At 54.9% G+C, this 26,369-nt stretch overlaps 2 protein-coding genes across 2 annotated transcripts in view; one reads left to right on the top strand and one right to left on the bottom strand.

Annotated features, from left to right (window-relative positions):
- LOC113840937 (latent-transforming growth factor beta-binding protein 4-like) overlaps window positions 1-26,369 on the top strand; it is a 187,013-nt gene that overhangs the window by 887 nt on the left and 159,757 nt on the right. The gene's annotated exons all lie outside the window — the stretch shown is intronic.
- Window positions 21,334-26,369, bottom strand: part of LOC140000113 (protein YIF1B-like) — a 52,990-nt gene continuing 47,954 nt past the window's right edge. Inside the window, exons 3-4 of the mRNA XM_072029857.1 lie at window positions 22,410-22,537; window positions 21,334-22,344 (exon numbers count right to left, since the gene is read on the bottom strand). Coding sequence (XP_071885958.1) covers window positions 22,451-22,537 — 87 coding nt within the window. The 3' untranslated portion in view covers window positions 21,334-22,344; window positions 22,410-22,450. The remainder of the gene's footprint in view (window positions 22,345-22,409; window positions 22,538-26,369) is intronic.

The following is a 26,369-nucleotide window of genomic DNA, read 5'->3' as shown; positions in this document are numbered from 1 at the left end:
CTACAAGAAGGACATGGAGGTGCTTGAGCGGGTCCAGAGAAGGGCGACAAAGCTGGTGAGGGGCCTGGAGAGCAAGTCCTATGAGGAGCGGCTGAGGGAGCTGGGCTTGTTCAGCCTGGAGAAGAGGAGGCTCGGGGCGACCTTATCGCTCTCTACAGATACCTTAAAGGAGGCTGTAGTGAGGTGGGGGTTGGCCTGTTCTCCCACGTGCCTGATGACAGGATGAGGAGGAATGGGCTAAAGTTGCGCCAGGGGAGTTTTAGGTTGGATCTTAGGAAGAACTTCTTTACCGAAAGGGTTGTTAGACACTGGAACAGGCTGCCCAGGGAAGTGGTGGAGTCACCATCCCTGGAAGTCTTTAAAAGACGTTTAGATGTAGAGCTTAGGGATATGGTTTAGTGGGGACTGTTGGCGTTAGGTCAGAGGTTGGACTCGATGATCTTGAGGTCTCTTCCAACCTAGAAATTCTGTGATTCTGTGACTTATTGGCTCAGCTCTGGTCAGCAGAGGGGCCCTTAGCAAACATGGGGCAGCTTCCAGATCCTTCTCACAAAAGCCACTCCTATGGCCCCGTGCTACCAAAACCTTGCCAGGTAAAACCACTACAGGGAGGCGCATCTCATCTGGTGGTAGCAGGCCAGTGTCACATAGACCCTCCCATGATCAGCAAGCCCAAAGTTCTACCAGTTGCACCAGTCCCGAAGCTACGTGTTAATGTGATGAGTCTGCTTGTCAGCTGTTGAGGGATTTCTTGAAACAGCAAAAATCCCATGGCTTGCTGTAGCTGAGCAAACCAAGCTACCAGGGCAACTATGAGAAGTTCCCATGACAGTGTTCCCACATCGCCCAATTGAGGAACTCAGAAAAATATTGTTACCAGTAGCTGGCTTCAAGGACAAGGTCTATGTGACTGCTAATCACAAGGAGGTTGTTTTCTTGCAAGTGGGGTTGTTTTCTTGCAGTTGTTTGTCTGAGTGCTTTTGACCAATAACCTTGTGTGAAACACTGTCCACCCCTGTTAAGTTCTCTATAAAAGTTAGGCTATTCGGGCAATAAAATGGAGCATGATCTGACTCTACTGGTGTCTGTCGTGCTTTCGGCCGTGCTTCCTGCAACAGTCAGCATCGATCCCCCCTATCGGAAGGACAGAGGCAAACACAACCTGTGCCCCTGATCCTTTAAGTAGTCGCCCCGAAGCCCTAAAGCCCCTTTTTTTACTAGGCATTAGTAACAAAAACTTGAACAAGGTGGAGATAAATTAACTTGGCTACAGCATTAAAGATGAGCTTTGCGCAGTGGTCAATTGCTGGCTGGCTTGAGGCGCGTGGCTGAGGGTCTCTAATGAATTGTATGACTGATTCGGGCGCGTGGACAGCGCATGTGGTTACGGGGAAAGTATATGTAGCAGAGAAAAATGGCAATAAAGGCCTTCTGCTCAAGAGGCATCGGGAGACCGTGTCTTTCATCCCTTCAGGTCTGCCCCCTTCCAACTCAGGATATTGTATGATTCCAAGTGTGGAACCCAGCATTTGGCCTTGAATGCCACGCAGCTGGATGCGGCCCGTTGATCCAGCCTGTCCAGATCCCCTTGCCCAGCTTGGTGTCGCCCACGAACTTACAGCGCCCGGTGGGGCCCATCCAGCCCAGGCACGTGTCACATGGGACCCTTGGTGACCTCCCTTGGTGACACCCCAGGGGTCCGCCTTATATGACTGCAGCTGTGGCTCGGACCCTCAGCGTCGGTGCACGGCAGTGACGGACAGGGCAGGAGCACTGGGCCTTCGAGGAGTCCCCGAGCATAGCCCACGCCTGCCCGAAGGAGCCTCCGTTTTCTATTTGAGAACTCTCCCACTCCAGAGGCTCCTTCTGAATCTGATGAGGAGGGAGGCATGCCCCCCAGGCAGCCCAGGCTGGCCTGGCAGGAGACCTGGTCTTCTGAGGGCAGCAACCGGCCAGCAGAGGACAGCTTGCTGGCAGAGGACAGCACCTCGGTAGAGGACATTTTGCCGGCAGAGGACAGAAGCCCAGCAGAGGACAGCTTGCTGTCAAAGGGCAGCAGCCCGGTAGAGGACAGCAGCCTGGCAGAGGACAGGAGACCAGCAGAGGACAGCTTAGTGGTAGAGAACAGAGGTTTGACAGAGGACAGCAAGAAGGAGTTGCAGTTGCTGGATCCCAGTGAGTCGTGAGTCCTCTCTGTACCCCTCCCTGCCACTGTAGGGGTGGACAAAAACACCACCTGAACTCCCACTCCATCCACTACCCGTCCCAGTCCCCTAAAGTCCCGCTTGATAGTCTTCAGGCTTCTATCTTCAGTATTATCACTGCCGGCCTGGACTATCAAAAGACGATAGTAATCAGAGGGGAAAACCAGGTTGGGAAGCTTTCTGGCAACGTCCATGACCCTAGCCCCAGGGAGGCAGCAGACTTCCCTACGGGTAGGGTCAGGCTAACAAATAGGGCCCTCTGTTCCCCTCACAAGGAAGTTGCCTTCTCAGGGGAACAGAGGGAACTTCTCAGGGTCCTTGGTGGCCTCCAAGTTAGCTCAGCGTCATGGCACCGAGTCACTGTGAAGGAGCTGCTGGAATAACGAGACAACAACCTAGTTCTATTAAAATATATATTGCTCTTTTGAGGACTGCTGCGGGGCTAGCGGCAACACGGCAGTGGAAATCTCCGTCCTGACATTGCCTTATGCCTTGACGTCAGATTCACGGTGGTTTCAACTGCCAGGGAACGGACCATGGGTTCCGGGTCTTCCTCTGAAGGCTGGAGGACTGCAAAAGAAAGAAGAGCAGAGATGAAAACCCACTCCTTGCAGAGATCCCCAGGCATCCCCTGCAGAGCATGCCAGCCCCACTCGACTCTTCCCCAGGCCAGGAGGAGCAGGAGGGACAAAGGAATCCGTTGAAAGCTGCTGCTCAGCAATGTCCCAAATGCAGCCACCAGTCCTTCCCCACCTGCGCACCACAGGTCAAGTGGGGCACCTTCACAAGCTGGTTCCCTCACCACCTGCCTCCATCCCTTGGGAGGATTCACACACTCCAGGAATCTCCTGGACTCTTTCCTCTCGCTATTGTGCTTCCCCATGAGAGCAAGGGCTAGCAATCGTGACCCTGCTCCTAGCTGCTTGTAGGCTGTCTCATCTCCCTCTTCGTCCTGGTTGCGTGCTCTACAACAGGCTCCCACCTTCTGTCAGCCTTACTGCCCTTTCCCCTGACTCTTCCTCAGGGACACTCAACCCTTTCAGCGGCACTGCCCAGCTCCAGGCTGGGAGGCCATTCCCTGACACCACAGGCTACCCCGTCTCCTCTCCCTCATTCCTATGGCTGCATTGCTCCTCCGCCCCGAAGCATTTCCCTGGAGCAGGGCAAGGCACGGGGGCCTCTGCCGCTGTCCCCCCAGCCCTAGCACACCCCCCACTGCCCTCACTCACCGCTGAGGATTTCATTCAGCTTCTTCTTGCTCTGGTCCTCGCAGTAGCGCGCAGCAAGACCTAGACACAGAGATCCCATCAGAGCCCCTCTCCCCAGCACGCTCCCAGCAGCGCAGCCCCTGGCCTGGCCAGCCAGGCTGTGCCCCCTCCTGCACCCTGGAGCAAGGGCCCAGTCGGGGGGCTCTGGGGGCAACAGGGCAGTGCCTGGGGCTGCCAAAGGCTGCCCCAAGAGGGACCCAGGGGCTGGGCTCACCAATGAATCTGACGGCCTCAAGTCGCAAAAGGGTCTGAGTGGCCTTCAGGTAGGACTGGCTCTGCTGCAGGTATTCTTCTACTCTGCCTCTGTCCTGCTGCAGCTGGAGAGAGAGAGAACGCAGGGTCACGGGGCTTGCACACCCTCTCCAGGGTCTCCTCCAGCATCCTGGGGGCAGGGAGGGCAGAGGGGCCTCCAGAAGAGCCCCCTGGGGCTCTGTGCTGGCAGGAAGGGAGCGAGGATGCGGCTGCAGGCAGCGGGCTCTGGCCGGGCGCGTTTGCCCAGCTGGGGCAAACCAAGTTGGGTCCTTACCAAGCACTCCCCGATCCTCCACGTCTGTTCTGTCTGGGCCAAGCGCTTCAGCTCCTTGCATCGCAGAAACTCTGCAGCCACGGCGAGAGCTTCCCCAGAGGCCTGCGGAGCAGCAGAGGTTGGGAGGTAGCAGCACAGCCTTGGGAAGGAGACCCTCTGTCCCCTCCTCTTGGCAGGGCTGCGAGCCTTTCCCAGCGCGTTATGGGAGGCTGTGGTGGGGGGCAGCGTGCACTGGGTTCAGTGGCCAAGGCAAGGCCACGGGACAGCCACCATCGGAGGCAGCTCATGCTGCCGGCCAGAGATCCCCCACAGCAACCCTGTGGCATCAGCACACCCTTGCCCACATAACTGCTCAGCTCTGAGATCTGTACCTTTGCTACACTCTCACTCTGGTCTCTCATGTGAAAGTAGAGTGGGAGAAGGCTCCTGTGCACCGTCCTCTTCATTTCCTTCTTCCTTTGCCGCAGCACAGCCTCCACCACGGCTTGGAAGAGGCAGATGGAGTGCTCCTGCACCTGGCTGGACGCCTGGCAGGGAGGAGGACAGGAGGAATTTCAGCATTAGCGTGGCCGATGTGAAGGGAGCTCCCAGCACTGTGAGATGCTTCAGTGCTGGATCCTTCCCAGAGGAGCTGCTCAGGGGCAGCTGCAAGGCCTGGTGCCCGTGAAGGGCAACGCAATCGGTTGCCATCGCAGGCTGCCCGCCAGCCACCCCACTTTCGCCACCAGCCGCACCAGCCATGCCCAAGCAGAGCTCCCCAGCGCCTGGGCTGACGAGGAGACTGGGAAGGCCCTGCCTGAGTGCTGCCCACAGGGCCGGGCTGAAGGGCAGCCCTCGTTACAGGGGGCCCAGCTGAGGGCTCGGGCTCCCGCAGCACACTTACGTGGTCAAAGAGTGGCAGGAGCTTCTCAGCCAGCTGCAGAGCCGGGCCACTGGCCTCCCTCCTCTCCACATGAGTCATCACGTTTCTCAGCACAAGCAGGGCCTTCAGCACCACGTCTGTGTTGGTGTCCTGCAGGGCCTCCAGGATGTCTGGCAGCAAGACCTGAATTTTCCTTGCCTGTAGGAAAGACACCATTTCCCTTCCGTGAGGCAGTGAGAGACCACCCTGGGCAAAGGGCTCTGGTTCCTGAGCACCAGCCTCCTGCCTTGCTTCCTGGCAGCGGGGAGGGACGGGAGGGCAGAAGAGCAAAGCCCCAGGCTGCCAACATGGCTTTGCTTGACGATGGCGCGCTCACCTTCTTAGGGCTCTCTGACACGGTGCAGAGCCCTTTCAGAACCAAAAAGCGCATCTCTGGTCTTGGGTGCCTCAGGTAGCTCAGGAGGTGCACTGGGTTACCAAACTCATGAGTGTAATTATGGGCCAGCAACTGCAAGAAAGAGCAGTGAGAGCCTGGCAGGGCCTGCAGGGCTCCCTGCAGCCTCTTCTCCCACCTTTGGGCAGGGATGGGGCAGCGCCAGCTGGCACCAAAGAGGCACCAGGCGCGGGGAGCTACGGGGGCTTGCCGGCCCCAGGGACCATGTGTCCGTACGTCCTGCGGGAGCTGGCAGTTTGGGGGTAGATGGGCACAGGGCTGTGCCTGTGTGCCTGAAGGGGCACACGTAGCCCTGCTGGGAGCAAGGTTTCATCTGGGAACTCACAGCCAAGCGACGGATGCACGTGTCTTCGGTGACTTCCTTGCACCACTGGCACAGCGGGATGCCTTGCAACACGATGTTTAAAACATTCTCCAAGGTCCTCGGCATGGCCAGGATCACCTCCCACATGGCCAGGTCAGTGCTGCAAGCCCAGAATACTCTGTCAGTGAGGCTGCCTCAGCCGCAGGGCCACAAACTGGGCCAGCCCCAGAGGACCCAGGCTGTCCTGCAGCCCCTGTGACTTGGGGAGCACTGAGGGCCCAGCCTGGGCAGGCAGGAGGGGGCTGAGCTGGTGTTCCCTGGGGGCAGGGGGACTCTGGGCTGCCTTGGACAGCTGGGCTGCTGCAGCCCTGGCTGGCCCAGTAGGGCTGGAACACATTGGTGGGAAGGAGGGCTGTGCTCCTTGGGGATGTCCTGCTCTTTGCCATTGGTGTGGCAAGCAGAGAGTCTCCAGGTGCATCTCCCGACGCGGAACAAGCCCTCAAGGATGTTAAGGCCAGGACCTGTCACGTGGTGGAGAGAACTGCAGCAGGTTCTCAACTTCTTCCCTGGACATCATGTTGGTCAGCTTGAGAAGCAGGGAGTCCAGGCACTGCCGCGCCGATGCCGTGTGGATGCTGCCCAGGTTTCTCCTGATGCGCTCCATGATTGTTGGCACCTTGGGGGACAAAGTGGGAATGGTGTTGCCAGCAGACCGCAGCCATTGCCACAGCTGCCACTCAAACTTTGGCCCCTTCCATTGCTCTCTGCTGGCTTCAGGTGGCTTCTGGAGCCCAAGAGACCCCGATGTGCGAGGGAGGCAGGGAGGGAGGCAGGGAAGGAGAGAGGAACCATGCCTGGAAGAGCTCAAGGGCAGGGCCATGGCCACAGGCCACTTACATCTGTCAGCCAGTAGAAAGGGTCCTCCAAGGCTGCGTCCAGCACGCTGCAGGCCCCCTGCTTGTCATGGATGCTGGAGTCTGGTAAAGCTTCCAGGGCTGTGAGGATGATGTCCAGCCTCTCAGCAGGGAAGAGATGTCCTCCAAACCGCTGTGGGAAGAAGGAGGAGCGAAGACATGCCTCACTGAGTGTCCCAAGGGTGCTGCTTAGCTGAGCAGCAAGGGCAGCTCTGGAGAGAGGGCCCTCGGGGGAAGGGGTGAGGATGGGGCATATGGGGCCAGAGTGCTGGCCCTGCAGGTAACCAGGGCTTGCTGGTGGCCAGGAGGGCTGGAGCTGCTGCCGGGACACAGGGGAGCAGCCTTCGCATAGCCCCAGCCTGGGGACAAGAGGAACCCTCTCAGCAGGGCGAGTGAGGCCGTGCCAGCCCCACCGGTTCTGGACCCCTTTGCTCACACGAGATGCCTGCTGATGCTGCGGACAAGATCCCCAGCAAGGCCAGAGCTCATTACCTTGGCAATTTCACACGGAGTTGATGTTATAGAAAATGGAAGTTTTGCATACTCCAATTTCTTGTGTCTCACTGCATAATTTACCATGTCCGCTCTCAATATGCATTCTAAACAGGGGGAAACAGCGAAGAGTCAGTAGGGAAGAGCATCTTTGCCAACAAGCTTGCCAAATGGTGAAAAGCACTTTCACTAGGAATGGCTGAGGAGGGAGGCTCAGACCCCCGGCGAGGAGAGTGGTGGGCAGGGATGTAAAGCACAAGGTGAGGAGTGCTGGGAGCAAGAGGGACCTCAGGGATGATGCAGAAGGAGGAGAAACAATGGCGTTGGGTGCCGTGGGGGTAGCAGCGTGTCACAGACCCCCTTCTGCTCGGGGTCAGGATGTGCAGGAAGCCCCCTGACACCTGCCTTTAAGACGGCAGGGAGCAAACAGTCAGGGAGCATTCTGGAGGGCGTCACCATCCCTGGTGATGCACGGCTGGCTCTGCTGTTCACTCCTCGGGGAAGATGCGGTTTGGGAAGTGCTCATCGATTGATGGCTTAGACTGGGGGACACCACAAAACAGCGTGGTAGGTGATCTGGGGAGGGTTGGGAAGGACAGCAGCAGAGAACTGCTCCTGGACGGCAGGTGAGCGTCTAGCTTCTGCGGAAAACGATAGCCAGAATGCTGCGGGAAGCTGCTGTGAGGAGCAGAGGAGGCCAGGGAACCTGGCAGAATTCCGTGAGCAGCCTCCACCAAGCACAAAAACAATCCTTCACAATACTCACAGAATCACAGAATTTCTAGGTTGGAAGAGACCTCAAGATCATCGAGTCCAACCTCTAACCTAACACTAACAGTCCCCACTAAACTCGGGGAAAACAAGTAGACAAATCAGTAGATGTTTGTGTGCAGACGGACGCTGCCCACCACACCTTCTTACCTCTTCCTTTTCTGATGATTTTGTATATGTGAGAAAGAGTTTCTAAAGCTGTGAATCTGATGGAATCTTTGTCACTGGTGAAAATGAAGAGGATGCCCAGCAGCTGTCCCAGGATGGGGATGTAGGGCTCTGTGGGCTCATCATCGCTATAGTTTTCATAGTCATCTGTGATCTGGGTGAGGAAGGGAGGAGAGACAAAGGGCTTAGTGGAGGCAGAGCCGGTCCCTGAGAGAGCACAGCCTGGGAAGGGAAGAGCAGGGGCGAAGAAGGGACGAAGACCCTCGATTCACGGTTCTGAGGCACTCACGTGCATCGAGGCTTGCCTCACAGGCACCCCTGAGTGGCAGGATGCTCTGGGATGCAGGAAAGGGTGGAGGGTTCCTTGTGCCTTACCTCGGCCTCAAAATACAAGAGGATGAAATCACCCAGCCTCTCAATCATCCTCACAGCTCTCTCACGCACAGCTGGGTTTTTGGAGTGGGCAAAGTGCAGCAGCGCCTGCGAGGAGAGAAGTTGCTGGGTTGACAGTGGTCTGCAAATGAGACCTGAGAGGATTCTTTGGAAATTCTTTGCAAATGCCAAACCTTCAACATATTCTCCAACTCTGTGCTGAAACTGGCGATGGGGAAGTTGCGTACGAAGGCCGCCAGCATGGTGTCCATGGCTTTCATAGTCTGCAGGGAGGACAGAAGAGCATCGAATTATTTCTGTGGCCCTCCTCACCCCCAGGAGCTGGCTCTGAGCCCCTCGGGAGTTCAGGGGTGGCTTTGGGGCTAAAAAGCTGCTGTGTGCAGACCTCCTGCAGCACAAGATCAGGTCGGGGAAGGGGAAGGGGTGAGGCTGGGAAAGCAAATCTGGGCCCCGGCCCTGCACTGGTCTCTGGTTGTGTCAGCACGGGGAAGCAAGGCAGCAGCTCAGCAGGACTGGGGGTGCCGGTACCTCACCCAGCACATACCTCGGTGTAGAGCACTCCTGTCTCTGGCACATCTGACACGGGAGGCAGAAAGAAGATGCTCTTGCAGCACACAAGCAGGAGTCTCTTCTTTTTGCCACGCAGTGCTGTCGGTATGGTGTTGCTGAAGGAGAGAGAGAGAGGAGCCTGTTGGACGCAGTGCCTCGAGGCTTATGAAGGAGGACACGGACCTTGGCCAGGCATCCCTGGGAGGGACGGGCAGCCTCCCTGCCAGCTTCAGGGCCACCAGGACATTGCCACCAGGGGCTGGGCACGCACCTGAGGAGGGCGACAGTCTCCATGGCCTTCTGCCGGAATGCTGTGCGCAAGCTGTCCATGGGCTCCTTTTCCAGCAGCGCCTGCAGAGCACAAGCAGGATGAGACCTTGGAGCCGCCGGCACCCAGCAGCAGCAGAGCCAGCGCTGCCCCAGCCCTCGCCTCCCAGGGGGCTGGTGCCGGGGGGCCTTGCCCCTTCCCCAACCCGCTGCGCATCCTCTCACCATGATGTTCTCCACCAGCTTATGTTTGCTGCAGAAGCCATGCAAGTTCAGCGGCACACCCCTCTCTGTGACACATGTGCACAGATCGCAGATTTTGCTGAGGAACAGCATCTTCTGCTCCTCGTCGTCCTGGCAGCCACAAAGACACCAACAGAGCATTAGGGGGACACCCACGGCCAGCAGGACCAAAGCCTTGAGGGGTCTGGGGCTGTGTGGGACCCCTGGAGGGCAGCGCCAGGAGCACAGCTGTGATGCAAGCGGCTGCCATTACCTTTTCTGTGCCTCTGACATACGCCCTGATGAATTCCACGGCCTTGTCTCTGCACAGTTTCCATGCCTTACCTGGAAAGGAGGAAAGCAAAGAGTGCTGCAGAGAGGGGCTGAATGCAGGGGTGAGGAGAGGAAGGGCCCCAGCCCCAGAAGGCCGTGGGGAGGCCGCGGGGATGCCCAGAGGCTGCAGCAGCTCCGCTGGGAAGAGAGGCTGAGGGAGCTGGGCTTGTGGAGCCTGGAGAAGGCTGCGGGGGGACCTCGCTGCGGCCTCCCCGTGCCCAAAGGGGCCTCCAGGAAAGCTGGGGGGGGATCTTCATCATGGACTGCAGCGACAGGACAAGGGGTGACGGCCTTAACCTCAAAGAGGGCAGGTTTCTTTCGGACAGGCAGGGATTTCTCTCCTTCACGCCCAGGGCAGTGAGGCCTTGGCGCAGGCTGTGGTGCCCCCTCCCTGGCACTGCCCACGGCCAGGCTGGGTGGGCTTTGGGCAGCCTGGGCTGGGGGGAAGCATCGTGATCGCCGAGGTCCCCCCCAGCCCAAAGCGTCCTGGCATTCTGTGGTGCTGCGGAGGAAGCTCGGCCCCGTCAGCCCAAGCGCCGCTTTACCCAGGGAAGGAGTCCTGGAGTCAGGCAGGGGTCTCTGTGTCCCCAACCCTCCCCACCCCATCCCGAAGACCCTGACTCACTGGGATCCAGCCACTGTACGTCGTCCTGGCTCTCCTCTACCTGGCTGCTGCCCGCTGCCTGAGCAATGGCCTCTGCCAGCAAAATGGCCTCTGCCAGGCTGCTGTCCTCTTCCGGGAAAAAGGCCTCGACTGGGGTGCTGTCCTCTGCCAGCAAGCTGTCCTCTGCTGGCCAGTTGCTGCCCCTAGAAGACCAGGTCTCCTGCCAGGCCAGCCTGGGCTGCCTGGGGGGCATGCCTCCCTCCTCATCCCCTTCAGAAGCAGCCTTTGGAGTGGGAGAGCTCACAAGGAGAAACCGGCATCTCCTCCGGGCGGGCGGTTGCGGCATTGTGGGACGTGGGCTATGCTCGGGGACTCCTCGAAGGCCCTGTGCTCCTGCCCTGTCCGTCACTGCCGTGCACCGACACTGAGGGTCCGAGCCACGGCTGCGCTCTTATAAGGCGGAGCCCTGGGGTGTCACCAAGTGACGTCACAATGGGTGCCACTGTGACACGCGCCTGGGCTGGGTGGGCACCCATTGTGACGTCACTTGGTGACACCCCAGGGTGCTGCCTGACGCGAGCGCAGCCGTCCTGCTTCCCAGGACGTGGCTGAACACCGCTCGTTGATGGGAAGTAGAGAATAATTTTTTTTTCCCTCTCTCCGTGCTCCCGCGCGGACTGATTGTTTCTTTTGTTTCGTTTTTTTTTTTTCCTCCCCATTCCCTTTCCATTTAATTAAACCTTTCTCATCTCAAACCTCGAGTTCTCTGTGTTGTATTTTCTCCCCCTTCCTCTTTGAGGAGAGGGGCAGTGAGAGAGCGGTTGTGGTGGAGCTCGGCTGCCCACCTGAGTAAAACCACCACACTTTGTCCCAGCAGCTGCGGTGCCTTGTGAGGGGCTGGGGCTGGGGTGGCCGTGCCCAGAGCCCTGCAGCAGCCTGTGGAGGGCATTGCCCTGGGGCCAGCCCAGCCTGGGCTGCTGGGCTGGGCTGGGCTGGAGAGAGGGCAGGGTGGTGGGGAGAGGTGGGCAGGGGCCGGGCTGGGCTGGGCAGTGCCCGGCAGAGCACTTTGTTGACTTTGATGACTTTCACCTATTTCTTTGAGGACTGTAGACACCCGTCTCTGTTCACCACCTTGCTCTCATCCCAGCATTTCCATCATTTCACCAGTGTCTCATCAACCCTCCCCAGCTGCTCCTTCTCACACAAAGCCATGCTCTGATCACAGACGCTCTTTGGGTGACCTCTGGCAACGCAGCACAACACTCTGAGGGACAGTTCTTCCTCCTCGTGGCCAGCACCAACATTCCAAAGTGCACTTTGTGGCAGTTTTTTCTCTCCTACTCTTTTCTACTACAAAAGAAAGCTCCATCAGGGTGGAACCCCCTCCTAAAGTAGGCATCCCAATCCATCAGGCTCCTTGCGGCCTGTCAGCCAACCAGACAGAAGTCACCGCACCAGCATCTTCCAAGCCATGGGCCTGCTGCTGTCCAGTCATGGACTCAAGCAGAAGGGACAGGACAACCCATATGTGGGCCTTCTTTCTGCATGGGTCCTCCTGGGTATGTAGGCAGAGGGGATCCCACAGTCAGCATGCCAGCCAGGTGCCTTTTGCTGGCCTACCAGGGCCACTGGCAGATGTCAGCCGAAAAGTACCGATCCCAGCTCTAAGTCAAGGGTGACCTGCCACCTACAGACAGAAGTGACCTCTCAGTCCCTTTCTGTGACATGTTCCTGCTGCTGCCCTATCTTCTGCAGGGACAGAAGTGACCTTACCGTCACTGCCACAGTCACATTGCTCCTGCTGGTGCAGGACTTCCTGAGGCAGAGCTGAGCTCATCAGAGCATTCTCCCCTGTCTCCTCCTTGTGGCCCACAATCTGATGAGATCCATGGCCCCTCACATTCAGCTTTGAGTGCCATGACTGCAGAGCAACCTCATGGTTCCTGCCCTGTCCCAAGGGATGACGGGCCTAAAGTTAAGGCTTAGTAGAGGGGCTGAAGGTGAGGAGGTTAATGCACAGGAACAGGGGTTTTGGGTGTTAGGTGTTCATGTATATGACTAGGGACTAGGGCCCACCTTACTGGGTTAAAGATTAAGCAAAGTTTGAATGGGAATGTTTTGGTATTCTTATGTGGGTATCAGGTCTGTGTTTAGGGTATGGACAAGCTTTGTGGTTTAGGGTTTTGTTTAGGTCTCTCAGGCAGTTTCCTAGGGTTAAAAAGAGCATTTTAATGCTAGTGTTAAGGTCAGGGATCAGAGTGATTAAGAGAGTAAAAACAAGGGGAAGGGGCTATGTGATGAATTTTGGCTTCAAGGGATGCGTTGAGGTCAGGCATTAGAGTAGTGGATTCCTGACAGTGTGTACAGTAGCATTTAGGTTTAAGGATTAATGTTGCTGGTTAAAATAGGACAAGGTCTTTACATGACTCTTTTAAGTCAGTGCTACAGCAGAATCAACATTGCCTGAACCTTCTAGCCTCCCAGAAATCATTGATTCCTGCTGGCCTCTACTCTCTCCCAAATCTCACATTTCTCCTGGCCAGGCTTCTTCTGACCTCCCCATATCAGTCATCTTCTTAGGGGTAGTTTTCTGATGGCTTTCATGATCTCACAGTGTCTGTCTTACCTCTGTTGGCTACTCCTTTCTTAAGACAGACGCAGCACCGAAGCCAGGATGGAAAAGAACATAAAGGCTGCAGGAACACCCTGCACAATGTGCCCTGCAGCTCCGTACCACGCTAAAAATTTGTTTCCTGCCTCCAGCTTTTGGATATAGAATGGCTCCTATGCAGCCAGGGTGACTTTTTCCAGGCCCTCGTGCATGGTTCAGTTTACCCCAGGCATCTTGGAGGCAGTGGCCCCCTCTGTGTTGAAAACTGAAAGCAGTCCTGAAGGATGACTTCAGGCAAAAGCTGACACCTCTGACATGACAAGCCCTATCCAAGACCTCTTCCTTTATGGGGCCTACCAGGTACTCGGAAAGAGCGGATCTCACAAACTACAGGCACAGCAAGTGCCTTCTGCTTGCCTTTCAGGTACTTTTGCAGATATGAGCCTAATGGCATAGATCCCAGCCGGGAGTCAAGGGATGAGCTGCCAGCTATTTCTCCAAGAAGCCACCTCAAAGGCCATTTAACAGCCATTCACTTCCTGCTGGACTTAGAATTTCTGAGGCACCACCGCCTCATAATATCATACCTACAAAACACCCCCTTTTTGGCCTAGGACCTGCCCAGGTAGAAGTGATCTGATTGTGATCCTTCAAGCCCATGGCACTGCTGCTGGGCTCCCAGACCCTCTGATGCATGTGAACCAGTTCCGTGCCAGTTCTGGGAGGTGCTAGGGCAGGTGGGACCTTGCAGGCAATGTTCCAGCCCCATGACTGTTGTTGGTCTCTCAGCTCCTTGCACACAGCAAAGATCACTCTGACATGCAGATGTTGTGTGCCTGAAGCTGGCCTAGAAGACACTCTGGGAAGCGCCCTCCCAGCCCCTGCCCCAGCCCGAGCTGGCGGTGCTGCTCTGCAGAGCAAGGGGGCTGTGGTGCCCAGGGCACGGGGACACTCTGCAGGGCCATGCTGGGCAGGCTGGGAGGCAGACCCAGCTCATGGGGTCACTGTCATTGCCCAAGGCTGCAAGGAATCAGTCACCAGCCTCCTTTGCTGGGGCTACTGCGTGTCCTGGGGCTGCAGAGCTCTCCTCTGCCTGTTGGCAGCAGCTTGAGCACTTGAGCTCTGCTAAATTCACCTTGCACAGGCTCATGCTCTGCGGGCTCCACCTGTTTTATGGGCTCATGCTGCTCCGGCCAATACCCTGGACTCTGCTGGCAGATGCTAATTCCCTCTGCAAGAAACATTAACCTGCCAGCAGTCCCAGCACAGCCCCACAACAGCACTGGCACCAAGCTCCAGGAGCAGCCGGGCCTGGCCCCACCAGCAGGAGAGGGCGGCAGAGGCAAGAGAGCAGCTTGGCATGCCCCAAGCGCTGGTGCTCCCTGGCTGTGCTGCTGGAATGGGACTCTTTTCCTCTGCAAATGGGCACTGCCCCAGCAGAGCCAGACCAGGTCTCAGAGGAAGGACATCAGACAAAGAAGGCAGTGTAGGCTGTTTTATTTCGTTAAAAGTTCACAGAGACCGTAATTCCACATGGACAGAGACTCAGTACATACACTAAACACACGTACAGAATTGGGAGTGGGACAAAAATGACATTTTATTGGGCAACCTAACCTGAAAAAAAAAAAAAGAAAAAAAAAACAAAACAAAACACAAAACTAAGTAATACCAGTACTAAAAATACACACTCACACACACAAAAACAACAAAAAAGGGAATATAGGTTGTTCTGTGTAAGTGATATTCTGAGTAATCTGCAGAAACAGACTGTGAAATTATTGTTTCCGAAGCAAATCAAGTCATCAGTTTCCACAAGGCATTCTTGAGGTCCTTGTTCCTCATGCTGTAGATGAAGGGGTTCACTGCTGGAGCCACCACCGAGAATAGAGCGGCCACCAACAGGTCCAGGGATGGAGAGGAGATGGAGGGGGGCTTCAGGTAGGCAAACATGCCAGTGCTGACAGTCAGAGAGACCACAACCAGATGAGGGAGGCACGTGGAAAAGGCTTTGTGCTGGTCCTTCTCAGAGGGAATCCTCAGCACAGCCCTGAAAATCCGTATATAGGACAACATAATGAAAACAAAACAAGCAAAGATTAAAGAAAGAGTAAATAAGAGTACAGCAACTTCCCTGAGGTAGGCATCTGAGCAGGAGAGCTTGAGGATCTGGGGGATCTCACAGAAGAACTGGGCCACTGCGTTTCCAAGGCAGAGGGACAGGGAAAATGTATTGGCTGTGTGCAGGACAGCACTGAGAAAGCCACTGCCCCAGGCAGCTGCTGCCATCTGGGCACAAGCTCTGCTGCCCAGGAGGCTCCCGTAGTGCAGGGGCTTGCAGATGGCAACGTAGCGGTCGTAGGCCATGACGGTGAGGAGGGAATACTCTGCTCCAACCAAGAAGACAAAAAAGAAGACCTGTGCAGCACACCCGTGGTAAGAGATGGCCCTGGTGTCCCAGAGGGCATTGGCCATGCCTTTGGGCAGAGTGGTGGAGATGCAGCCCAGGTCGAGAAGGGCGAGGTTGAGGAGGAAGAAGTACATGGGGGTGTGGAGGCGGTGGTCGCAGGCTACGGCGGTGAGGATGAGGCCGTTGCCCAGGAGGGCAGCCAGGGAGATGGCCAGGAAGAGCACGAAGTGCAGGAGCCGCAGCTCGCGCGTGTCTGCGAATGCCAGCAGGAGGAACTCGCTCACAGAGCTGCTGTTGGGCATTTGCTGACTTTGGACACAGGTATCTTTGAAGAGGAGAAAAAAAAATAGAACAGACTTCAATGAGGAAAACCTATTTCATCTCCTGGAAAGCCCGCAGCTTTCTGCAGCTCTCTTGCTTGAGCTCTGGGTGGTGCTGGCTGCGTGTGACACTGGGAGCAGGGGCTGCTGTGGGCTCCAGAGGAGTCCTTCCTGCTGTGCAGCAGGAGGGAAGCAGGACCGTGGGGGAAACTCAAGTGCAGTCCACTTGTCAGATCAATGAGCCATGCAGTCTTTTTGCAAACAACTCATCCGACCACACTGTAGAGCAAGAGAGATTTTATTTGCTGTATTTTCTTATAATTCCCCCTGTAATGCTTAGGACACCGATCATACTCGTGTTACGCTGAGAAAAAAACGGAGACAGCTGAGAGCAGAGAAGCCCCAGTCCGAGTGAGGCTGGACAGAATCCTTACCTTGGCCCTGGGGGCCTGAGCAGGATCTCAGCTCTTCCCCCCTAGCCAGGGCTGCCGAGGCCTCACTCCAGCTGCCCACAGACAGACATCCAGCAGCACGGACATGGCCTTAGCAAGGAGGTGTCTTCTCCTTGGGACGCCTGCATGCCACAAGGATGCCACGAGAGAGCTGCATCCTGCTGGAGAGCAGCCTGAAGCCCAGGAAAACACCCCACAGACAGGTGAATATCCACACGCTGGGGTATTCCAGTATCCCAGGCACACAACATGCTGTACCTAGAGGATTCTTGGCCACTCTGTTCCTGCTGATCTTGGCCAAACTCTTCTTTCCCCCGCCTGTGCTCACAGACCCCATCCCATGCGGCTGTGCTCAGCGCTGCCCTGCAGCACCCTGCCACCACCAGGGCCCTGCCAAGGGGCACCTCCATGCAGCAGGAGCTATGGGGCAGCTGACAGAGAGCCCTGCATCACCAGCAGGGTGTTCGAGGCTTCTAGGGTGTCAGGGGCACCTGGCTTAGGCCACTCCAAGGGGCTTCTGCCAGACTTCCTCACCTCGCAGTGCAATCCAGCAGGACTCTCACAGCCTACTGCATTGCCCACCGCCCTCCCAGAAACAAGACCCTTCCAGGAGCTGCAGCTGCATGGCCCTGCAGCCAGAGACTTACCTTGTCAAGGGCTGTGCAGGTTTCTCCTGCAGGCAGCTCTCAGCACCCTCCCACTCCCAACTGCCTCCAACCTGTGAGGAATGTTTTAACAATTCCAATTCGTGTCCATAAATTCGTGTCCATAAAGAATAATTCTGTTTGAATCCTGTCTGCCTCTGTTTGAATCCTGTCTGCCTCTGGGCCCTGCACTGGCAGTTTAATTCTTGAACCACAGATGCAGTGTGTCCCAGTCTCCCCCTCATTCCAGTCAATTTATCAAGTCTTCAGAAAACACTCCTTAAATTTATGAACCTGTTTGCTTTTGTTATTCCTGACTTCTAGTTCTAACAGTTACAGTTTTTTTCTGTCTTCTTCGAGATTGATTTAACACTGCTATAGATGTTATGTAGATGACTGTAAATAGCTGGGAAAGAATGTTTTAATTGCTCGTGAGTCGTCAACCTGTTTGGGAGTTTCAGAACAACTGATAATAACTGGTGACTGCTGGTGACTGTTATGAGATCCTTGGTATCTGGCCAGGGGGGCCAAGAGATTAAGAGGAAGAAAAAAGAAGCTGAAGGACGGTTGGGAGACAAGACCTGCGGAGAGTGTACAGAGAGTGTTCCATAAACTTGGAATAGTGCCGAGTAAGTACAAAGGGTGAGAGGAAGACTACGAGCCTTCAGCATGAAAGACCCCTAGAGACCCCCAGAGGAGACTGATGCGCATGCTCCAGTAGGAGGAACTGGACCCCAGAAGCTAATTATAATAATCTACTTTTTTAGAAGTAGTAATGAATATGTATTAGTCTAGGTGCATAAAAATCAGCTGCTTGATGTAACTGGTGTGCGTCCTGGTGGAGTGGAGACTCCCGGCGCACCCAGCGCTGTTTGCTTACCTCTATTCCTTTATATTCTTTTAATAAATCCTATTTTTTTATTTAATCCTAATTTGAATCCTGAGCCATTTATAACAAACCCCTCTCTCCTCTCCTCTCCCCATGGGGGTCAGAGCCCCCAGCCCTTCTGCGCTGTGCAGAGGAGCTGCTCCTGGGCAGAGCTGTCTCTCTGCACCAGGGCCCTCTTGCCAGGAGCTCTCCCTGTCCCAGGAGCCCAGCCCAGATCAGCAGCAGAGGCATTGGAATCAGCCCTCTGGGGGCTTTGGCGATGAGCCCATGAACCTCAGGCACTGAGAGTGCGTTGAAGAAATCTCTCAAGAAATCCAAGGCAGATGCAAGTTTCCTGCAGTGTCCCCCTGAGGGGGGACTCTGCTGGCACTGACACAGCCTCCCTTGGAGCTCATTAGAGCAGAACACTGGAGGCAGTGAGGACAGGTAGACAAATGTGAAGGTGACACTGATGTATTGAAAAACAGGCTTTGACCCCAGGCTCCTGGGAAGGGAGACCCTTTCCCTTCACACAGGAGCTCAGGGCTCTTCCTGGGCAGTAGGAGATGGGGATGTCCATGGCCCAGTGCAGGAGAAGGGTACGACTCCTGCCTGGTTCATGGCTGGTGAGGAGGCAATGAGACCCTGGTGCTTTAACAAGAAGCTGCCTCCTCATAGGCCTCGCTGTCGGAGACAAGAGCCCTAGCCATTGACACACAGACCTCAGGCCTGTTGGGACTTTCAGCCTTTCCAGTGTGCTTGCTCCTCTCCACACCAGGCTGTCCAAGAGATTCACAGACCTGCACCTCTTTCCCTGCTGGCTGTGTGGTGTCTCATCAGATCGGAGCCGAGCATGGTAACTTACATTTTCTTGGTGGCCATGCTCCTCATAAGGCAGCTCTGTAGGAAGTTGGCCTGGTTCCTGGTGAGCTCCTGGTGAGCTCGTATGGCATCCCTCGTGGTGCCCAGGCCCTCCTCCTCCTGGGCACTGCTCACTCAGCAGGGTCCCAGTCTGCCCTGATGTGTGGGGTTCCTCTTCCTCTGGTGCAGGATGAGGCTTTTCTTCTTGTAAATGTCAAGAGGTTTCTGTAGGCAAAATCCTGCAGTTTCTCAAGGTTCCCCTGGACAGATGCTCCATTCTTTCATCTGTTAATTTCTGCAGGAAGATGGCTCCCCCTGATTGTGCTGTCTCTCACAAGATAGCATCAATGAGGTGTTAGTAGATATTGTGGACAGTAGAGGAGTAACCAGTTGAACAGAATTGCAGCACAGACTCACAGAAGGCTGGTGGATGGAAGGCTGCCAGATTCCACCTTTTCTGTGCTTCTCATGTATGCTGTCATTTTGTCTGAAGCTGTGTCCTAAATGTTGTTAGGGTGGGCAAGGACAAAATTGGAAGGGCCAGACCCTAGCGGAGATCAATCTATCTATTGCTGTCAGAGACAATAAGAAAGGTTTTTATAATGAAAGGAGAGCAGAGGGGAAGGGAGGGGAGGGGAGGGAAAAGAGAATCTTCATCCTTTATTGGATGTGGGAAAACAGAATTAGAAGAGATGTGGAAAAGGCTGAGGTACTTAATGCATTCTTTACCTCAGTGTTTAGCAGCAAGACCAGTTGTTCCCCTAGTACTCAGCCCTCTGAGCTGGTAGATAAGGACCTTCAGCAGAATGAAGCTCTCATGAGGAAATGTTGAGAAAACTGCTACTGCACTCAGATGTGCACAAGTCTAGGGGGCTAGATGGCATCCACCCGTTGTTACTGAGGGAGCTGGCTGAAGTGCTCTCCAAGCTGCTTTCCATCACTGACCAGCAGTCCTGGCTATCAGGGGAGGTCCCAGTCACCCGGTGACTAGCAAACGTGACGTCTGTCTACAAGAAGGGCCGGAAGGAGGATCTGGGGAACTACAGGCCTGTCAGTCTGATCTTGGTGCTGGGGAAGCTCATGGAGCAGATTGTCTTGAGTACCATCACGCAACGCTTCCAGGACAAGCAGGTGAGCAGGCCCAGTCATCATGAGTTTATCAACGCCAGGTCCTGCTTGGCAAATCTGATCTCCTTTGAAGATAAGGTTATGCTTTCAGTGGACAAGGGGAAGGCTGTGGACGTGGTCTACCTAGACCTCAGTAAGGCTTTTGAAACCATTTCCCACAGCATTCTCCCAGAGGAACTGGCTGCTCAAGGCCTGGATGGATGGATGCATCAATGGGTCGAAAACTGTCTGGGTGGCCAGGTCCAAATTGCTGTGGTGAATGGAGCTAAATGCAGCTGGAGGCCAGTCACTAGTGGTGTCCCACTGGGCCCAGTACTGGGGCCACTTCTTTTCAATATCTCCATCAGTGATCTGGACAAGGGGATCAAGTGCACCCTCAGTGAGTTTGCAGATGACACCTAGTTCAGAGAGAGTGTTGATCTCCTTGAGGGTAGGAAGGCTCTGCAGAGGGAAATGGATAGGCTGCACCCATGGGCTGAGGCCAACTGGATGAAGTTCAACAAGGCAAAGTGCCGGGTCCTGCACTTGGGCACAACAACCCCATGTAATGCCACAAGCTGGGGGAAGAGTGCGTGGAAAGCCGCCCAGCAGAAAGGCTCCTGGGGATATTGGTAGATAGTCAGCTGAATATGAGCCAGCAGTAACTAGGGGTAATGGTTTTAAACTGCAAGAGGGTAGATCCGGATTAGATATTAGAAAGTTGTTTACTCAGAGAATGATTAGGCACGGGAACAGGCTGCCCAGAGAAGCTGTGGCTGCCTCATCTCTGGAAGCAGGGCCAGGTTGGATGGGGCTTTCAGCAACCTGGTCTAGCGGAAGATGTCTCTGCCCATGGCAGGAGAGTTGGAATTATGTGATCTTTAAGGTCCTTTCCTACCCAAACTGTTCTGTGATTCTGTAAATACGAAAGGCAGCAACATACCAGCTACTAGGAAGAAAAATGAACGCTATCGCAGCCAAAACTAGGACAATATCCACCCCTAATTCCATACCATATACGTCATGCTTAGGTCCAACACTTTTCAATTAATCACCGCCACCTTTCCTGTCTTTTGATTGTTGTCTCTCTCCGTGCTACCCCAGCCCGAGAGACAACATCAATTGGCTGCCTGGACGTCTGCTCCCCAAGCAGGGACACCAGAGACAGACACACCGTGTCTAGCTCAAGTGCCAATTTATTGCTGCGTAGCATAGCTTCTTATACACATGACTGCCCCAGATCCCCGTGACCCTTTGCCCCACCCACGGTCCCTCCCAATCCTCCCCCCACACCTCCCCCCCACATTGATGTGCACACAAAAATATCATGCCCTTACTCTGTTGGTGTCTGTAACAATAACAATAACAACTTACTCCTTTTGTGTCTTTTTTTTTTTCTTTTTTTTTTTCTCCCAGTTCTCTCCTTCATTGCATTGGATAAATAGATCTGTAGTGCTGAGCTGCCTCCTGGGTCAAACCACTGCAAGTCTTTTTGGTGCCTAGCATGGAGCACAAAGGTTGAGATGACAAATCGGACCAGAGCATTTTAAAAGTAAATTGTTATAAGCAATAGATCAGTTTAACAGTTGCTTTAACAGTTGCTGATCACAATGTTGATCTTTTTGATCTTGGGGCTGTTGTGCTTGTTTTCAGAATTGTGTTGTATAGCACATCACTAACTGTCTGTCTTCCATGTCATGCTGTTCATCAATTCTCCATTCTGTCAGCCATTCTGTCAGATGCTCCATTCTGTCAGCCTTTCATGTCTGCAGGCAGACGTTTCAACCTTTGTGTGATTGTGCTATCTGTGACAAGTTAGCAGTATCAGGAGTTGCAGGAGAGTTTGGATAATAAAGGAGTAACCAGTTGAACGGAATTGCAGTACAGAGTCACAGAAGGCTAGCGGATGGAAAGCTGTCTGTTTCCACAAGTTATGATATCTCCCCTCCCCTCCCCTCCCCTCCCCTTTCCTTCCTTAATAAACTGTCTCTATCTCAACCCACAGGATTCACTTTCTCATTTCTTTCCCCCATTCCAGAGAGGGAGGAGGGAGGGTGAGCAAAAAGCTGTGTGGTGCTTACCTGCTGGCCACGTTAAACCACAACACAGCCCCAGCAAAGGAGTCTGGCGCGTGATTCCTTGCGGCCCTGGGGCAATGGCAGTGACCCCATGAGCTGGGTCTGCCTCCCAGCCTGCCCAGCATGGCCCTGCAGAGTGTCCCTGTGCCCTGGGCACCACAGCCCCCTCACTCCGCAGAGCAGCACCGCCAGCTGGGGCTGGGGCTGGGGCTGGGAGGGCCCTTCCCTGAGTGTGTTCTAGGCCAGCTTCAGGCACATGGCTTCTGGATTTGAGCGTTATCTTCGCTGTGCACAAGGAGCTGAGAGACCTCCAACAGGCACGGGCCTTGAAGATTGCCTGCAAGGTCCCTCCTGGCCTAGCACCTGACCGGACTGGTACAGAACTGGCTCCCATGCATCAGAGAGGCTGGGAGTTGAGCAGCAGTGCCTTGGGCTGGAAGAGTCACAACCAGATCACTGCCTGGGCAGGTCCAGGGCCAAAAAGAGAATGTTTTGTAGGTATGTTAATAAGGGGTCAGTCGTGCCTCAGAAATTTCTAATCTAGTTGGAAGCAAATGGCTGTTTAATGGCGTGTGAGGTGACTTCTTTCTGAAGTAGCTGACAGGTCATCGCTTGACTCCTGGCTGGGAGCAGTGCCATTAAGCTCATCTCTCTGAATGTACCTGAAAGGCAAGTGCAGGTTACCTGCTTTGCATGTAGTTCATGCAAATTCACTCTTCCTAAGTACCTGGTAGGCCCCAAAGAGGAAGAGGTCTTGGATCGGGGTTGTCATGTCAGAGGTGTCAGCATTTGCCTGAAGTCATCCTTCAGGGCTGTTTTCAGTTTTCTGTACAGAGGGAGCCACTGCCAAGATGCCTGGGGGAAAATGAACCATGTATAAGGGCCTGGGAAAAAGTTACCTTGGATCCAAAGCAGCCATTTGGGGACCAAAATTTGTAGGCAGCACACTTCTATGGTGGTGCTGGGCACTTTGTGCAGGGTGCTCCATGCTGGCTTAGGAGCTGCTTCTTTCTCAGTAACAGAGTAGCCAGCAGAGGTGAGACAGATACCCTGAGATCATGAATGTCATGAGAATCCTGCTCCCAAACAGATGACCGATATGGGGAGGTTAGGAGAAGGCTGGCCAGGAGAGATGTGAGATCTGGGGGCGGGAAGAGGAGTTTGGGCAGCAGAAACTAATGATTTTGAAAGAAAGTATGTGTTTTGTAGGTGTTGTATCACAAAGTCGGTGGTGCTTCAGAAATTCCTAATCCATTCCTAAGGGAATATTTGTGAAGTGGATTGTGAGTTGAGCTCTTTCTGAAGTAGCCAACAGGTCATCCCTTGACTCTTGACTGGGATACGTGCCTTTAGGCTCACATCTGCCAGTGTCAGTGATAGACCAGAAGAAGGCACCTGCTATGCATACAGGTTGTGAGTTCCACTCTTCCTAAGTACTGGGTAGGCCCCATAAAGGAAGAGGTCTTGGATAGGGGTTATGTCAGAAGTGTCAGCTTTTGCCTAAAGTCATCCTTCAGGGCTGCTTTCAGTTTTCTACACAGAGGCAGCTACTGCCTTCAAGATGCCTGGGGGAAACTGAAGCATACATAAGGGCCTGGGAAGTTACCCTGGATCCATAGGAGCCATTCTGGAACCAAAACTTGTAGGCAGGATGTGCACATTTGTGGTGCTGCAGAGCTGCTGGGCACATTGTGCAAGGTGCTCCTACAGACCCTTTGTGTCCTTCTCCATGCTGGCTTAGAAGCTGCTTCTTTCTCAGGAACAGAGTAGCCAGCAGAGGTAAGACAGATACTCTGTGTTCATGAAAGTCATCAGAAAGCTGCCTCTAAGAAGATGACTGATACAGTGAATTCAGGATAAGCCTAGACAGGAGAGATGTGAGATTTTGGGGAGGGAAGAGGAGCTTGGACAGCAGAAGCTAATGGTTTTGAAGATGTAAGAATGATCAGGTAGTTTTCATCTCACTTTAAAGCTGACTTAAAGCAGTCACGTGAGGCCATTACCGTATTTTAGCCAGTAACCTGAATTCCATAAAACTAAAGGCTTCTCCACACACTGACAGGAATACTCTGCTCTAATATTTGACCGCAATATCCCTCGAAGCAAAAAGTCAGCCCATAGCCCCTTTCCCCTACCTTTACTGTCTTGCTCACCCTGATCCCTGCCCTTAACGCAATCATTAAAATGTTCTATTTAGCCCTTGCAGACCTAAACAAAACCCTCAACCAAAGACCTTTCACATACCCTAAGCAGAACACATCCTAAGAAGAATACCCTACCCTCCCACTACACATTTGATTAATCTCTAACCTAGAAAGGGAAACCTTAATCCCATACACGAACACCTAACACTGAAAGCCCCTATTCCCGTACATTAACCTTCTCACTTTTAACCCTTTTCCTAACCTTTAGGTGCTTTGCCCTCTTGGGCAGGGAAGGGATCGTGAGCTTACTGGGCAGTCACATGGCATTCAAAGATGAATGTGAAGGGCCATGGATCTGATCAGCTAGTAGGTCACAAGGGGGAGACGGAGGAGAATGCTCTGATGAGCTCAGCTCTGCCTCAGGATCTCCTGCACCAGCAGGGGAGTGTGACTGTGGTGGTCACTGTGGGGTCACTTCTGTCTCTGCAGTTGATAGGGAAGCAGCAGGATCATGTCACAGAAAGGGACTGAGAGGTCACTTCAGTCTGTAGGTGGCAGGTCACCCTTGACTTAGAGCTGGGATCGGTACTTTTCGGCTGACATCTGCCAGTGGCCCTGGTAGGCCAGCAAAAGGCACCTGGCTGGCATGCTGACTGTGGGATCCCCTCTGCCTACATACCCAGGAGGACCCATGCAGAAAGAAGGCCCACATATGGGTTGTCCTGTCCCTTCTGCTTGAGTCCATGACTGGACAGCAGCAGGCCCATGGCTTGGAAGATGCTGGTGCGGTGACTTCTGTCTGGTTGGCTGACAGGCCGCAAGGAGCCTGATGGATTGGGATGCCTACTTTAGGAGGGGGTTCCACCCTGATGGAGCTTTCTTTTGTAGTAGAAAAGAGTAGGAGAGAAAAAACTGCCACAAAGTGCACTTTGGAATGTTGGTGCTGGCCACGAGGAGGAAGAACTGTCCCTCAGAGTGTTGTGCTGCGTTGCCAGAGGTCACCCAAAGAGCGTCTGTGATCAGAGCATGGCTTTGTGTGAGAAGGAGCAGCTGGGGAGGGTTGATGAGACACTGGTGAAATGATGGAAATGCTGGCATGAGAGCAAGGTGGTGAACAGAGACGGGTGTCTACAGTCCTCAAAGAAATAGGTGAAAGTCATCAAAGTCAACAAAGTGCTCTGCCGGGCACTGCCCAGCCCAGCCCGGCCCCTGCCCACCTCTCCCCACCACCCTGCCCTCTCTCCAGCCCAGCCCAGCCCAGCAGCCCAGGCTGGGCTGGCCCCAGGGCAATGCCCTCCACAGGCTGCTGCAGGGCTCTGGGCACGGCCACCCCAGCCCCAGCCCCTCACAAGGCACCGCAGCTGCTGGGACAAAGTGTGGTGGTTTTACTCAGGTGGGCAGCCGAGCTCCACCACAACCGCTCTCTCACTGCCCCTCTCCTCAAAGAGGAAGGGGGAGAAAATACAACACAGAGAACTCGAGGTTTGAGATGAGAAAGGTTTAATTAAATGGAAAGGGAATGGGGAGGAAAAAAAAAAAACGAAACAAAAGAAACAATCAGTCCGCGCGGGAGCACGGAGAGAGGGAAAAAAAATTATTCTCTACTTCCCATCAACGAGCGGTGTTCAGCCACGTCCTGGGAAGCAGGACGGCTGCGCTCGCGTCAGGCAGCACCCTGGGGTGTCACCAACTGACGTCACAATGGGTGCCCACCCAGCCCAGGCGCGTGTCACAGTGGCACCCATTGTGACGTCACTTGGTGACACCCCAGGGCTCCGCCTTATAAGAGCGCAGCCGTGGCTCGGACCCTCAGTGTCGGTGCACGGCAGTGACGGACAGGGCAGGAGCACAGGGCCTTCGAGGAGTCCCCGAGCATAGCCCACGTCCCACAATGCCGCAACCGCCCGCCCAGAGGAGACGCCGGTTTATCCTTGTTTCTCCCTCTCCAGAGGCTGCTTCTGAAGGGGAGTCGCAGCTGCTGGATCGCAGTGAGTCTTAGGGATGGGGTGGGGAGGGTTGGGGACACAGAGACCCCTGCCTGACTCCAGGACTCCTTCCCTGGGTAAAGCGGCGCTTGGGCTGACGGGGCCGAGCTTCCTCCGCAGCACCACAGAATGCCAGGACGCTTTGGGCTGGGGGGGACCTCGGCGATCACGATGCTTCCCCCCAGCCCAGGCTGCCCAAAGCCCACCCAGCCTGGCCGTGGGCAGTGCCAGGGAGGGGGCACCGCAGCCTGCGCCAAGGCCTCACTGCCCTGGGCGTGAAGGAGAGAAATCCCTGCCTGTCCGAAAGAAACCTGCCCTCTTTGAGGTTAAGGCCGTCACTCCTTGTCCTGTCGCTGCAGTCCATGATGAAGATCCCCCCCCAGCTTTCCTGGAGGCCCCTTTGGGCACGGGGAGGCCGCAGCGAGGTCCCCCCGCAGCCTTCTCCAGGCTCCACAAGCCCAGCTCCCTCAGCCTCTCTTCCCAGCGGAGCTGCTGCAGCCTCTGGGCATCCCCGCGGCCTCCCCACGGCCTTCTGGGGCTGGGGCCCTTCCTCTCCTC

The sequence above is a fragment of the Anas platyrhynchos genome, chromosome 33, assembly GCF_047663525.1.
Source record: "Anas platyrhynchos isolate ZD024472 breed Pekin duck chromosome 33, IASCAAS_PekinDuck_T2T, whole genome shotgun sequence".
NCBI classification, from domain to species: domain Eukaryota; kingdom Metazoa; phylum Chordata; class Aves; order Anseriformes; family Anatidae; genus Anas; species Anas platyrhynchos.
This window is presented reverse-complemented; position numbering and strand designations above follow the sequence as displayed.